Source organism: Natator depressus, chromosome 25 (assembly GCF_965152275.1).
Source record: "Natator depressus isolate rNatDep1 chromosome 25, rNatDep2.hap1, whole genome shotgun sequence".
Classification (NCBI taxonomy): domain Eukaryota; kingdom Metazoa; phylum Chordata; order Testudines; family Cheloniidae; genus Natator; species Natator depressus.
This window is the reverse complement of record NC_134258.1, coordinates 1,341,034-1,356,286: the sequence shown is the minus strand read 5'-3', so window position 1 is coordinate 1,356,286 and position 15,253 is coordinate 1,341,034. Positions and strand designations below refer to the sequence as shown.

The 15,253-nt window shown below is 44.8% G+C and overlaps 1 protein-coding gene across 6 annotated transcripts in view; it reads right to left on the bottom strand.

Moving 5' to 3' along the window:
* Window positions 1–15,253, bottom strand: part of RANBP3 (RAN binding protein 3) — a 183,288-nt gene that overhangs the window by 81,347 nt on the left and 86,688 nt on the right. For 3 of the 6 annotated variants that reach the window (XM_074939879.1, XM_074939881.1, XM_074939883.1), the window contains one exon: window positions 11,038–11,130. In XM_074939879.1, the coding sequence (XP_074795980.1) occupies window positions 11,038–11,130 (93 nt within the window). The remainder of the gene's footprint in view (window positions 1–11,037; window positions 11,131–15,253) is intronic. The other 3 variants (XM_074939880.1, XM_074939882.1, XM_074939884.1) reach the window with 1 other exon arrangement.

The following is a 15,253-nucleotide window of genomic DNA, read 5'->3' as shown; positions in this document are numbered from 1 at the left end:
CTGAATTTCATTTCCTGTTTGGCCAGCATGGCGAGGTCATCAGCACAGGTGACCATGCAGTCCCAGAATTGCAAAAGAGCTCCAGCATGGACCGAATGGGAGGTACTGGATCGGATTGCTGTATAGGGAGACGAATCCGTGCTATCAGAACTCCGTTCCAAAAGACGAAATGAAAATATCTCCAAGGACATGAAGGACAGAGGCTATAACAGGGACCCGCAGCAGTGCCACATGAAACTTAAGGAGCTCAGGCAAGCCTACCAAAAATCCAAAGAGGCAAACGGCTGCTCCAGGTCAGACCCCCAGACATGCCGCTTCTATGATGAGCTGCATGAAATTCCAGGTGGTGATCCTACCACTACCCCACCCCTGTACATGGACTCCTGAAAGGGGGAGTCTCATGCAACAAGCATGAGGAATTTGGGGATGAGGAAGATGATGAGGAGAAGGATGAAACCATTCTCCCCAACAGCCAGGAACTGTTTATCACCCTGGAGCCAATACCCTCCCAAGGCGGGCTCCCGGACCTTGAAGGCGGAGAAGGGACCTCTGGTGAGTGTACCTTTGTAAATATTATACATGGTTTAAAAGCAAGTATGTTTAATGATTAATTTGCCCTGGAATTCGCGGCCGGTATAGTTACTGGAAAAGTCTGTTAACGTGTCTGGTGATGGAGCGGAAATCCTCCAGGGACATCTCAATGAAGCTCTCCTGGAGGTACTCCCAAAGCCTTTGCAAAAGGTTTCTGGGGAGCGCAGCCTTATTCTGTCCTCCATGGTAGGACACTTTACCACGGCAGGCCAGTAGCACGTAGTCTGGAATCATTGCATAAAAAAGCATGGCAGCGTATGGTCCCAGTGTTTGCTGACATTCAAGCAACATCTGTTCTTTATCTCTCTGTGTTATCCTCAGGAGAAATATATCATTCATAGTCACCTGGTTGAAATAGGGGAATTTTATTAAGGGGACATTCCGAGGTGGCCGTTCCTGCTGGGCTGCTTGCCTGTGGCTGAAAAGAAATCATCCCTGCTGTTAGCCACGCAGTGGGGGAAGAGGTGAAGCGATCATCCCAGAGAATTGGGGCAGGGGGGAACCTTGTACTGAAAGCACATGTGCTATGTAATGTTAACAGCTTGGTTCACCGTGAAAGAGTCTACCCATTGTTCTCTAAAATGTCTTTTTAAATACTACGCTCCCTTTTTTCCTCCCGCAGCTGCAAACGTTTCAACGCTCCCCCTATCATCTCCGTCCCAGAGGCTAGCGCAGATAAGAAGGCAAAAAAACGCACTCGCGATGAAATGTTCTCTGAGCTCATGCAGTCCTCCCTCACTGAAAGAGCTCAGCAGAATGCGTGGAGGCAAGCAATGTCAGAGTCCAGGAAAGCACAAAATGCATGCGAGGACAGGAGGCACGTGCGAGAGGAGGGGTGGCAGGAGCAAGATGATACATGGTGGCAGCATGATGAGAGGAGGCAGGATGCAATGCTGAGGCTACTGCAGGATCAAACTGATATGCTCCGGCCTATGGCTGAGCTGCAGGAAAGGCAGCAGGAGCACAGACTGCCACTGCAGCCCGTGTAACCAACTGCCCTCCTCCCCAAGGGGGAGGGTGGGGCACTCCAGGCACCCAACCATTCCACCCCAGAGGACTGCCCAACCAACAGAAGGCTGGCATTCAATAAGTACCCCTTTCGGTTTATGTACTGGCTGCCAAGGTGGTCCGGTTCCAAGATAGGGATATGCGTTCCGTCTGTCGCCCCACCACAGTTAGGGAATCCCATTGTGGCAAAGCCATCCACTATGACCTGCACATCTCCCAGAGTCACCACCCTCGATAGCAGCAGCTCAGTGATTGCGTTGGCTACTTGGATCACAGCAGCCCCCACAGTAGATTTGCCCACTCCAAATTGATACCCAACTGACCGGTAGCTGTCTGGCGTTGTAAGCTTCCACAGGGCTATCGCCGCTCGCTTGTGAACTGTGAGGGCTGCTCTCATCTTGGTATTCTGGCGCTTCAGGGCAGGGGAAAGCAAGTCACAAAGTTAAAGTGCCCTTACGCATGTGAAAGTTTCGCAGCCACTGGGAATCGTCCCAGACCTGCAGCACTATGCGGTCCCACCAGTCTGTGCTTGCTTCCTGGGCCCAGAATTGGCATTCCACAGCATGAGCCTGCCCCATTGCCACCAGGATGTCCAAATTGCCGGGGCCGGTACTTTGAGAGAAGTCTGTGTCCATGTCCTCATCACTCTCGTCACCGTGCTGCCATCACCTCCTCGCCTGCTTTTTCAGGTTCTGGTTCTGCACATAGTGCAGGATAATGCGCGATGTGTTTACAATGCTCATAACTGTTGCGGTGATCTGAGCGGGCTCCATGCTTGCCATGTGCAGGAGAGCAGGGTTGCAGCGGAAGCGGTGGCTGACGATGGATGCCACGAGAATAGATATTTATAGAGAACTACGAGAGGACCTGCGAGATGGATTCATGAGAGCAGAGTTGCAGCGGAAGCAGGAGCCCATGACAGCCAACATGGAGAAATTCGCTATCACGACAAGAGCAGGAGAGAAGAGCTGCAGCGGAAGCGGTGGTTCAATGATGACGGTTAGCAGTCCTACTGCACAGTCTGCTGAGAGCAGTATGGTGTCCGCACGGAAAAAAGGCACAAAACGATTGTCTGCCGTTGCTTTCATGGAGGGAGGGGCGACTGACAACATGTACCCAAAACCACCCGTGACAATGTTTTGCCCCATCAGGCATTGGGAGCTTAACCGAGAATTCCAATGGGTGGCAGAGACTGCGGGAACTGTGGGATTGCTACCCACAGTGCAATGCTCCGAAAGTCAACACTAGCCACGGTACTGTGGATGCACTCCGCCGACTGAATGCGCTTAGTGGGGACACACACAATTGACTGTATAAAATTGCTTCCTAAAAAATCGCCTTCTATAAATTCGATCTAATTTCGTAGTATAAACATACCCTAAGTGTGTAGAGTAGGCCTTGCCAAAGATTCCTATTGACTTCAATGGGAATTAGATCAAGCACCTTGAGAAATTACTCTAAAAACCTATCGCAGGGATAACATTTTCTATTAGATTCTATAGGAAAATGCAAAACACCTATGGAAAAGTGATTGTGACCTTTAAAAGTTTTAACTTGAGTAAAATATTATTCTGTTTTAACTTAGAGAAAAATAATTTGATGGACCTATCTAAAACTGAGAACAGCTAGCCAAAGGGAAAAAGACAATTCCTTATACATAAAAGATAAATACAGCATTTTTATATTAAGACAATGTTTATGTATCTTTGAAACCAGGGAGACATGATTCAGTTACATGAAAGTGCTCAGTTCTGTTTATTCAAAAATTTGTTTTTATGCAAATGTTGATTTTTAAGTGGTAATGGGTAAACATGGCAAATAATTAAGCTAAAATAAAAAAATAAGGGTGATGAAATCACAAACACAGTTTTCGTTCATTATTTAAAGTACACTGTAATTTAACTACCGCTAACAAATCAGTAAATCTAGAAGTTAGACCTATACGTATTAAGCCTCTTGCCCCGCCCCCAAAATAGAAGTCAAACTATGCCTATTTATTTTATGTGCTTTTCGTTATTATTCTGTACCTGCTAGTTTAAACAAAACATTCTCATCCATTATCCCATTATTTCCTTTTTATTTTACAAGGGGTCTGTGTGTCTCTGTACCATCTCCTAAAAATGTGTTTACACAGTTACTTAAAAACCTGTTTTTGTACTATCCTCTCAGGTTTAAAACGTGCTTAATTGGTTAATTAATACCTAGTGTGTTCTATTCTGCCAAGGCCACGCCTATTCTAGTTCACACCCTTTGGTTCATACTGTTAGTTATGCCTAGGGCTCCAGCAAGGCCTATACCAGGCATTGGCTGTATTTCATAGAATCACAGAATATAAGGGTTGGAAGGGACCTCAGGAGGTCATCTAGTCCAACCCCCTGCTCAAAGCAGGACCAATCCCCAATTTAATTTAATTGATTTATTTAGCCCCAGATCCCTAAAATGGCCCCCTCAAGGTTTGAACTCACAACCCTGGGTTTAGCAGGCCAATGCTCAAACCACTGAGCTATCCTCCCCAAATTTCCCTCATCTGACCCTGCAGTGCAGTGGCGCAGCGGTTAAGTAAAAGCTTTACCAACCCTGCAGGCCTGGGTTGAAGACCTGTGGAATTTAATACCACTGCCCTTTCTCAGGATGGTCCCTGTGGAAGGAGTGTACTTTTGCAGAGGCATGCATGTGATGAGTTGGCTCCCAAGATCATTCTTCAGGCCCAAAGCCCTCCCAGATCAGATAGTACAGGCATTTGCGAATCCAGGGTGTTGCGCAAACTATGTACTTTTCATGGTCTCTAACTTGAATCTCGAGTGGAGGTGTTGCACACCACCAGGGGAAAGGATGGTCAAGAAAAGGATTCAGGAGGGAGACATGAAATACTGGATGGATCTTGCAGGACCTAAGGAGCTGTAATTCAAATGCCACCAGATTGGTCTACCAAGTCATGAGGAAAGGCCCAGCATATTGATCATCTTATTCCAATTTATGCAAAGGTTGGCTGGCGTTCAGGTATTTTGTGGGCAGCCACACTTTCTGGCCTACTTCTACAGGCAGGGCTTCTTGGCAGTGTTTGCCAGCATGGTGTCTGTAAGCCACCTTTGCCGCTTGCAAGTGCTCTTTTAGCTTGGCTTGAGTTTCATGAATGGCCTGTACAACACTGGAGGCAACAGGAACTGTTGTGGATGGGGGAGAAGAGGAGTAGAAGCATGGATTAAAACCACATTAGAAGGGACTGGATCAGATTGAGACATGTTTTGCATTGTTTTAAGTGAATTCAGCAAGCAGAAGTAACGCAGTCCAGTTACTTTGACAGTGACTCAGAAGCAGCACAGGTTCGAGCTGTTTGAGCACCTGGTTGACGCATTGTGACCGGCTGTTCAACTGGGATGCATGGGGCTTGACATCTAGGAGTGGAATAAAAACCTGGATATAAACTGGGAGCCACAGTCCATTGTAAGATGGCTGGGGAGGCCATGGAGGTAGAACATGTGTGTAATTAGAAGGCATGCAGTAGTTTCCACAGTCAGGAGACACATGCATGGTACAAAATGGGCCATTTGGTGAGTTGGTCCATGATAGTCAGTATTGTGTTATGCCCTTCAGATTTGGGTAGTTCCACTATTTAAATTAAAAAAAAGGCCATAAAAGCTGCCAAGTGCACTCTAATGGAGCTCAGAGCTCTGTCTTTTGCAGTTCTAGGATGTAATCTAGTATCTCTGAAAGCAGAGTGGACACAGGTGAAAGATGTCTTAGATCACACCAGTGGCTGAATGTCATCCACTTCTGCAGGTAAGTATTATGTGTGGACTTTTCTATGTAATACTCTTCTTATTTCTTCAGAACAGGCTGTTTCTCAAAGAACCCGAAGGCTGGGATGAAGACTTTGACCACCGTCCTGAGAGAGAAGATGAGGGACAGACTATAAGGTGATCAGTTGACAAACAGTGAGCTGGATGAGGTAAGGGAACTATGTCTGACCTCATGACTACTGCCATGGAGACACGAGCGGCTGTATCAGCAGCATCCAGAGAGTCCTGCAGTGATGTTCTGGCCATCAGCTGACCTTCTGCAATGATCACCTGAAACTGTTCCACCTTCTCTGGTGGAAGATATTCAGTAAAGGAATTAAACTTCACATAGTTAGTATGGCTGTTTTTCATCATGAGGTCTTTTTAGTTGGGAATCCTAAATTGTAGAGTAGTCAGTGAAGAATATGACTTACAGCCCTATAAGTAACGCTGCTTTTGGCCTTTGCCATAAGGCATCAATTCAGCATGGTGCTGTCTTCCACATTTGTTAATAGTGTTGACCACAAGGGAGATGGGGGAGAGATTCAAAAACAAAAATTCCAAGTCGTTAGCGGGAGCATATTTGTTGTCCACCCTCTTACAGGTAGGCTGTATTGTGGCAGGGGTATGCCAAATTATTATTGCAAGGTCTAGAAGAGCCTCACTAATACGTAGTGCAATGTAGGAAGATGACGTACGCAGAATTCTGAGCAGCTTATGCAGTGACTCCATAACCTCTTCAGGTGGAATTTGTAAGGAGTCCGATATCCTTTTAGTGAAGTCTTGGAATTGTTTGACATCATCAGCCAGGGATGGTGGAGAAGGCACAACAACTTCATCTGGGGATGAGGAAAAGATATTAGATGTTGGAGTGACCTCCTTGTCCATCATCACTTCCTGCTCTTCAGAGGTCTCGTCCTGTGGATCAGGCATCCTAAAGAAAGAGGCTAATGGGGATTCTCTGCCCTTCTCCTGGTGAGACACACTAGTGGTCCTGGAGAATTGTCGGTGATAAACTGCCCAGGGGTCCCAGTATGGCCAATGAGGTGTTGCATACAGCATGGGTGAAGGCACCCAGGAGTGTTCATACCTGCAGGATGGACCATGAAGATGTCTCTCACGGGGATGTTCGGACTCCCTTGTCGGTTTTAGGAAAGAAGGTCCCCTGATAATGGAAGGGAGAGCCCTGGATGGAAATCTGGGAAACTGATGAGAAGTCCACATCATCTTCCTTATCATCATCATCACTTGGCATGGGTGGGACACCCATAAAGATAGGTGGAGACTCCGTCAGCACTAGGTGAACTTCCAGGGATCGAGAAGTCCTTGGTACCAAGAACGGGTCAGTGCCAAAAAAGGAGAGTCAGGTGTCTCTATTACTGGTAGGTCCTGAGAGAATCGAAACTCTTGCACTACCGAAACAGTTAGTACTGAGCAGGTTGCCTGGGCAGAAGTAACTGTTGTAGAAGGAGACAAAGGTACCGAAGGTCTTAAGTGCTCTGATGAATGACCAGTAGGTGTTAGTCTACCATGTCCTTGGTGCCTATCACTTTGTCACCACAGAAGACCAAACTACTTTCCTGTATAACTGGGCCAGATCCCAAAGGTGACCCATCTACTGTTTCTACAAGATCCAGGATAACCTTGGGTTGTACTGGAAGATTGAGAACCTGGGCCATGGAAAAATCCATATAATTCTCACCCACTCCTGAACTGATCAAGGCCCATACCATGGGGAAGACCTGCTTGACCTGCAGGATCCACAGGTTCAGGGGAATATGTAGAACTGGAAATGAAGAATTCCTAGTTTAATAGTCTCAGGGTTTCTCCCTCATGGTACACAGGCTGGGGACCCTGATTGGGTGTGGGGGTATTCTTTTCCTGTCATCAGGTTAGCGGGAGTTTTGACAGTGCAGGTGGATGTAGGACTTGGTAAAGCCCTAGGTATAACTAACAGTGTGATCCAAGGCTGTGAACCAGAGTAGGCCTGGCCTTGGCAAAATAGCAATGCACCAGGTATTAGCTAACAGCAAGTAAGCACATTCCTGACCTGACAGGATGCTACAGGAACACCTAGGTCTCTCAAGTAATATCATAAACCATTCTTAGGAGAAGATACAAGAACACAGTGACCCCAAGTAAGATAAGGACAGGATTACAGATGGGGACATTTTGTTTGAACAGGTATAAGGATATGGGCAGTAACTAAGGATGTGAGGAATGTATAAAAGGGGAAGTAATAGGAGGGACACCTTTGTCCAGCCAAGACGGAAGCATCCTGGTGCATTTACTGAGCGGGTACCATTGTTGCGGTCATGCATGTGTTAGTGCACCTGTAACCACAGTCAGGGTGCTAATAGCATGCTTTGGCAACAATAAACCTCGCTGAGTGCCTTCACCACTGAACCGAGCCTGTGGTCGTTCTTTATGAGTAACATCAAGGTCTTCTGAATTAACATGCTGCACTATCTGCTAGAGCAGCTGATATTGGAGCTCCAAGAACAGTAACATTCCACAACACTTAACAGTGGAGATACTACATAGAATCATAGAATATAAGGGACCTCAGCACATGCCCTGCTCCTCCACAATACAAGCAGAGGGTCTCCTGTTTTCTATGCTCTCACTCACCAGGGAATAGGCGGGGCTGTACTGTGTTACTGTGAATGGGCTCAAACGAGGCAGAGACTGCTTGCGCTTGAGAACTGAGCCTTAGGTAAGTGCAGAAGGTAGGTGGGACCCTCTTACGTTCCAGTTGCGGTTTCTTCGCGAAGACAATGCTGGAGGAGTGAGGCCTTGTTCCAGGCAATATCTATGGCCAAACATCAGAACTGGGCGACAAAAGGGGCTGACTCCAGTGTTTGCCAAAGCTTTCATACAGCAGACTCTGCCATGCAGGCTTTGTGAGGGTCATTGAAAAATAGTAGCAAACGCTTGTACAGATAAGTCCCAATTGGTCAACATTGAGTGATCCTGTTCTAGAAGAGGAGAGACCTATGCTAGAGCCATTCCAGTACGCAGGCTCAGTACTAGACCCAATTTACTTGATTGGGACGTACTCCTCGGGCTGAAGCATAAAAAGAAGTCTGCACTAGGTAAGGAACCCATGACACTTATCATAGGCATCATTATATATTTCCAGCAGAGGGACTCTGGGGCTGGTCAACCAAGCTGGCATCATAAGGGCAGACAAGCGGGTATGCACAGCCGCTCCAAGTGCTGTAGCTTGCTCCTGCAAGGAGCGATTTCTCATCTGTAGCTGTAGTGCTTGGTCCCTCAGTTTCTGGTTTTCATCCTATAGAGAAGTGCAATCTGCTCCTGCAGGCCCACAGGCCCTTGGGGCAACAGTGGGGCAAGTGCCTCGGAGGTGTCCATACTTAGTCCAAGGGTTCAGCAGTGAGTCCTGGAGGAGACCAAGAGGACTGAGCAAGCTGTCAGAGTCTCTGACAGAACAGTCTGACCTAATGGTGAGAACAAGGGGTGGAGTCAGGGCTGCAACTGGGAGTCATGCCGAAGATCAAAGCCAGAGTCCGAGTCCAAAGCCAAACCAAGGGTCAAATTTAGAGCCATGTCAAGAATTAAGTCAGAATTGGAGTCAGAAGTCACACCTAGGGTCAAAGGAGGAGTCAGCAGCAGTGGTCAGGGCAAGGAAACAGTAACTAGAAGTAGGGCATGGTAGCAAGAGTGTGGAACTAGGCATGATAAAAGGAACAAAGAGCAAGGCAAGATAGCAGGAGCCAGGAACAGGAGTACGAGCCAAGCAAAGAGGCAGGGAGTTGACCTCTGGGTTCTAGGCAGCAACAGATCTTGTGAGTTGTTGCTCGAACAAGTGGTGGGACAGGAACAGGAAGCTTTATACCCAGTGGTGTCCAATCAGCAGTCGTCTGCTAGTCAGTGGGTGTAACATCTGGTGGTGGGGCATCAGCTGCAGCTTCATCTGACTGCAGCACAGTGCATAAATCTCCCACCAGACAACTCCACAGGCCTGAGTTCCAGACCCTCAGTGCCTGACAACAGAGATGACAAGAACCTTTGCTGGTCACCACAAGCAGAATTTGTAATAGATTAACTCAAAGAAGAATCTAGTTCTCCTCAAATAGAGAATTATACAAATGCATGTGTTCTGAGGGGAAGAAATGCAAAACGGGGGTTGGGGGTAAGGCAGCATGGATGTTTATGATGATCAATTTGTTGTGATTTTGCACTTCACCATTCTGCAAACTGTGAATGACAAATGGGAAGGAAAGTACAACAGAAACAGTAATATAGAAATAAGGCTAACGGGGCAGTGGGTATTATGGAGGTTGTAAAAGTCACCCTAGGCTTTTGAGTTGGGTACCAGTGTTAAGGAGTTTCATTCTGCTCTTTATTACGGAGGAGCTAGTGAGGGTTCCATCGTTAAGATTCAGTTTTGTATTTAAAGCAGGGATTCAACTTCTCTGTTATGAATGAAGAATACACTGATCTTCTCCAATACTTACTGTGAGTACAGAATAAGTTTACTAAGAATTTGTAAGTAAATTTGTTAGTGGATGAATCAAAACTAATTATTTTAAAATGGGTTCTTTAAGAAATTTAGCACCTAAGGCCCTTGTCTCATCTCAAACGGTTCAAGTAACAGAGTAACACTATCTCTTCAAATTTCTTGTATAGTTAAAACTCACTGAAATCTTCTGCATAGGCTAAATTTGAAGCATGTCCTGTAGTGACACCATGAAGGCGGAAGACAAAATCTAATTCAACAAAAGTTATATCTAATGTAGGACCATGCCCACTTAAAAAATTATCATAATTTTATGGTTATTGAATGGTGTCACTAAAGGACAGAGTTAAGATTTTACATGTGCTATACCTTAAAATGTTTTCCTACAAGTGTAACATTAACTCTGAATTTATAGGTCTTAGTTTAGGAAAAAATACAACCTTTAGTCAAAATTACTAATCTGTAACCACAATTTTAACTCTATCTTAATGTAGTGTTTGTCTGAGAATCTTCATTGGGAGTGATTTCGAATGGTGCTGGACCACAAAGACCGTTTGGGTGCATGTGTACACACTTCCACTCACAGCTGGGGAAGTGCTAAAGATAGCACATGCTGTAAGTTATTGCAAAAGTGGGCAAAGTCCCTTGTTCCAAAGAGAGGAAAGAACTGGGGCTGTGGTAACTGTCTGATGCACTGAAAAGAAAGGCGTGAAATTAAAACCATCTTCTAAAGACATTTTAAAAATTCACATAAGGCTAAATTAAATTCTCTTTTCAGTAATGAAATGTTTGCATGATTTGTGGGTTACGTTATATTTGTAATCGTATACAGCTGACATGACAACAAGCTATTAAGCTAGTAAGGTAACAGATACAAAACCTGAATCATACCACCTTCCATTGTACAAAACAATGACATTCCACTTCACCTGAAGTTCAGATGGATTGCAAAGTGGGAACTGAAAACAAACAGTTTATATCTACAAGCTCCAGAAAACAAACCCTCTATGAATGACTGATAAGAACAATCTGCTTATGAGGGGAGATGAGCTCTAGCAGCTAATTTACATTCTTTCATCTAAGGGCTTAATTTTAAAATGTTAATTAGCCCGCTCTAGATCACAAGCGCAAACCGTAACAACTTGCTGAAAAAGGCAAAGAGATTAGGAAGCTCACCTGGTTCTGAGTCAGAATTTCCTGCAGACGGTTCACAGAAGCTTGATGGCATAAAGACATTGTTCTTTGTTACTGTAGTCAAGAAAAAAGTTACTAAGAAAAAACCACACATACAGACACAAGAAAGTTAGTTTCCCTCATTGTAAAGTCCCTCCCTTCAATATAATAATGGATCAGCTGATACTGAACTCAAATAAAGAATTAAACAAGGGTAACACATAATTAATGCCAATCAACATAAGTTTAATAGAAAACAGATCCTAACAATATTTGTGAGGGTATTACAGATTTGGTTGATAAAGGTAATAGTGTTATGTATATACTTAGACTTCTATAAAGGCATTTGACTTGGTACTGAATGACATTTTGATTAAAAAACTAGAACATAAAACTAACAAAGCACACATTAAACAGATTAAGAAACTGGCTTGAGTGGGTGTGTTTCTAGTGGGGTCCTGCTATGATCGGTTCCTGGGCCTAAGCTGTTTAACATTTTTATCAATGACCTGGAAGAAAATATAAAATCATCACTGATAAAGTTTGCAGATGACACAAAGATTGGGTGAATGGTAAATAATGAAGAGGACAGGTAACTGATACAGAGCAATCTGGATCACTTGGTCTACTGGGCGCAAGCAAACAATATGCGTTTTAATACAGCTAAATGTCAATGTATACACCAAGGAACAAAGAATGTAGACCATACTTACACAATGGGGGCCTCAATCCTGGGAAGCAGTGACTCTGAAAAAGATTTGGGGGTCATGGTAGGTAATCAGCTGAACAGGAGCTCCCAGTCCAACACTGTGGCCAAAACGGCTAATGCAATCCTTGGACGCATAAATGGGAATCTCAAGCAGAAGTAGAGAGGTTATTTTACCTCTGTATTTGCTCTGGTGCAACTGCTGCTGGAATACCGTGTACAATTCTGGTGTCCACAATTTAAGAAGGATGTTGATAAATTGGAGAGGGTTCAGAGAAGAGCCATAAGAATGATTAAAGGATTGAAAAACATGCCTTACAGTGATAGACTCCAGGAGCTCAATCTATTTGGCTTAACAAAGAGAAGACTAAGAGGTGACTTAATTACAATCTATATGTACCTACATGGTGAACAAATATTTGATAATGGGCTCTTCGATCTAACAGAGAAAGGTCTAACACGAGCCAATGGCTGGAAGTAGAAGCTACAAAAATTCAGACTGGAAATAAGGTGTACATTTAACAGTGAGAGTAATTAACCACTGGAACAATTTACCAAGGGTTGTGGTGGATTCTCCATCACTGATTTTTTAAGTCAAGATTGGAGGTTTTTTCTAAAAGATATGCTCTAGTTCAAACAAAAATTACTTAATGGAAGTTCTATGGCCTGTGTTCTGGGAGGTTACAGTTGATTGGTCACAATAGTCACTTCCAGCCTTAAAAGCTATGAATATATCAACGTGAATTTCAAACTGGAAAAGATGTCAAAAGTCAAGCACTCAAAAGTTAGGAAATGCCAAGGCTGGCAATAGAAGAGTAAGATCTACTTCTTTAAAGATACCACATACAGGATTTCCTCTGTTGCGTCCCACCTAGACTAGGATTGGAAGGTATGTTTGCTTAATATTCTAACATATTAGAATCAACACTTTTGAAAAGTCTAGTGTAGGAAAGGCAGTGAATACTTTAACACATGCTAAACTGGTCAAGCTGAAGCTTAGGCTCTCTTTTAGGCTTTAACTCTAGCAGCTTGGTATGCAGCGTGCCTTATCTATACTACTTTTCAAAATTGTTAGCACATTGTAGCAAACACCCTTTAACATCACACCTTTTATTCTAGTCTAGACAAAGCCTTGGCAAGTAGGTAGCTCAAGAGATCTCCTACTCATGTCTATGTAAAAAGTGCATACAGCTACACCAATTGCAAGGCAATTGCTAAGATAAAACGTGTGCCCTGTGGGAGCATTAGTGTCAGGCTTCTGAAATCTAGGACATCCTTAAAGAAACAAAACCACCAGATGATGGAAGAAAATGAATCTTCTCAAATGAAAAGCAATCACCATTGTATTGATAGTCTGATAAGGAACTCATCCTAGAAACTGAGGCCAAGCTGATGTGGCTTGAAGAACATACATAAAAGCACACGGTCATCTCCGTGATTGGGGCAGCACAGACTTGACCATGGCCAAAAGATTCTCTACTCCGGATAGTGCAAGCAATGAGCAGACCCTATGACTAGCAGGAGTCTCCCAGTACCACACATAACGGCTCATACCATGGAGAGATGCAATTAGACATCTATGAAAGGAGAGGTTACTTACTTATACAATAACTGGAGTTCTTAGAGAGATTTTGTCCCTCCGAGTGCTCCACCCCAGATGCGCTTGCACCCATGCACTTTCAAACAGAGATTTTTGGTCTGCACCTGCACCCTATACATTTTTATGCTCTGATCTGAGGGCACATAGGGGAGGAAGGAACCAATGCCACTCCAGTTTCTTCTCAAACCACAAAATCCAGAGGCAAAGACTCTGAAGTAGAGGGGAAGGAGGGCAGGTAGTGGAGCACCCATAGGAACAAACATCTCAAAGAATGGGGGGAGAGATAGCTCAGTGGTTTGAGCATTGGCCTGCTAAACCCAGGGTTGTGAGTTCAATCCTTGAGGGGGCCATTTAGGGATCTGGGGCAAAAATTGGGGATTGGTCCTGCTTTGAGCAGGGGGTTGGACTAGATGACCTCCTGCGGTCCCTTCCAACCCTGATATTCTATGATTCTATGAACTCTAATTGCCATAAAAGTAACTAACTTAGCCTTCTCCTTTGAGCAACTGTTCCTATGGGTGCTGTTGCAATAACTGGGCCTACAAATTTACTCTAATTGTGAGCAAGTGTGAAAAGTGAAAGTCCACAAAATGTCAGAATAACCTAGAACACACGTTGGTGGGAAAAGGTGAAAAATGAAGACAAAGATTAAATTAGTCTAAACAAAAAGGCCTACTATTAAAATTCAAGGACTGTTAAAGTCATGCCTCATGAAGAAGCATGAAACCAGAAATCAATGAATCAAAATTTGGTTGGAAATTACGCCTAATTTATTCACAGATTAATTAATGAGAGTTCTCTTTCAGGGTCCTCAAAAAGAAAACCTTGGCGAAGGGTGGGGAGGGAAAGCTGGCTACCGTGACACTGTTTGAGTGTCAGAAGAAGATGGAAGGAGCTTCACCACCTTGGCTGCCATTCCCACCATCTCCTGGAACCCAACCTGATCATTGTGCCTTCATAATTCTGATCCTGAGAGATGTCTTAACCAGACATAGACATCTCAGGAGGGGCGGGGGAAGAGGGTGTCAAGTGGAAAGACAGTGGAACCTTGGACAGAGATCTCCAAGTCCCAGAAGGGATCGTACAGTTTCTAGCATGTGCGAGCGTGGGGCAAGTTGCTAGAAGCGTCGTTCCCAGTAGCTATGTTGTCATCAGAGGGTGAGACGGTACCAGCAGAAGATCCCTCTCGGTACCTCTCAGTAGAGGGCAGTCAGGTTCTTCAGACACTTGCAAGTTCTCTTGCACAAGGAATCTAGTCAGCACTGGCAAAGAAGGGCACTGAGTGGCTGGCTGCAATGCAGCTGAAGATACCAGGGATGGTAAGGCCGGGCAATCTGTATTTTCCTTATGCCCATAGGCCATAGAAGTGGGGGCCAGGGTCAGCGATGAAGCTGGCTTCCTCAAGGAGTTTCTGTGTCTGGAAGACCAGCATCAGTGCCAAGCTGGGCTGCTTACTGAGAGATTTCTGGGTGTGTGAAATACTGGACATCTTTTTTGCTGGTATGGAGAGGTCAGCACTGGAGGGGATAGGAGCCTCGATAGTATACGTACCCGGACACTAGGTTTCCTTGCTTCCCAACTTCTGGGGCAACTTCTCCCTCTTCTTAGGCTCTCTACTGGATGACCTTGGGGGGTGTGTGTTTTGCTTTGTTTGTTTGTTTTTTTAAAAGATGTCAGGATCTCTGAAGCTATCCACAGGTCTCTGCTTATTGAAGCTGGAACCACAGAAGTTGCTGGAGCACCCAGATTGTCTGAGGCCAATGTACTAGGTGTGGGGAGTGAGAAGAAGGTATTCGGGCCCTGAAGCAGTAGCAGGTCTCAAGGAATGTTCCATGAGCAGTAACTTGAGCCTGTCTTCTTTCAGCTTCCTAGATCTGCTCTTAAAGCCAGTGCAGACCTTGCACTCAGATGGA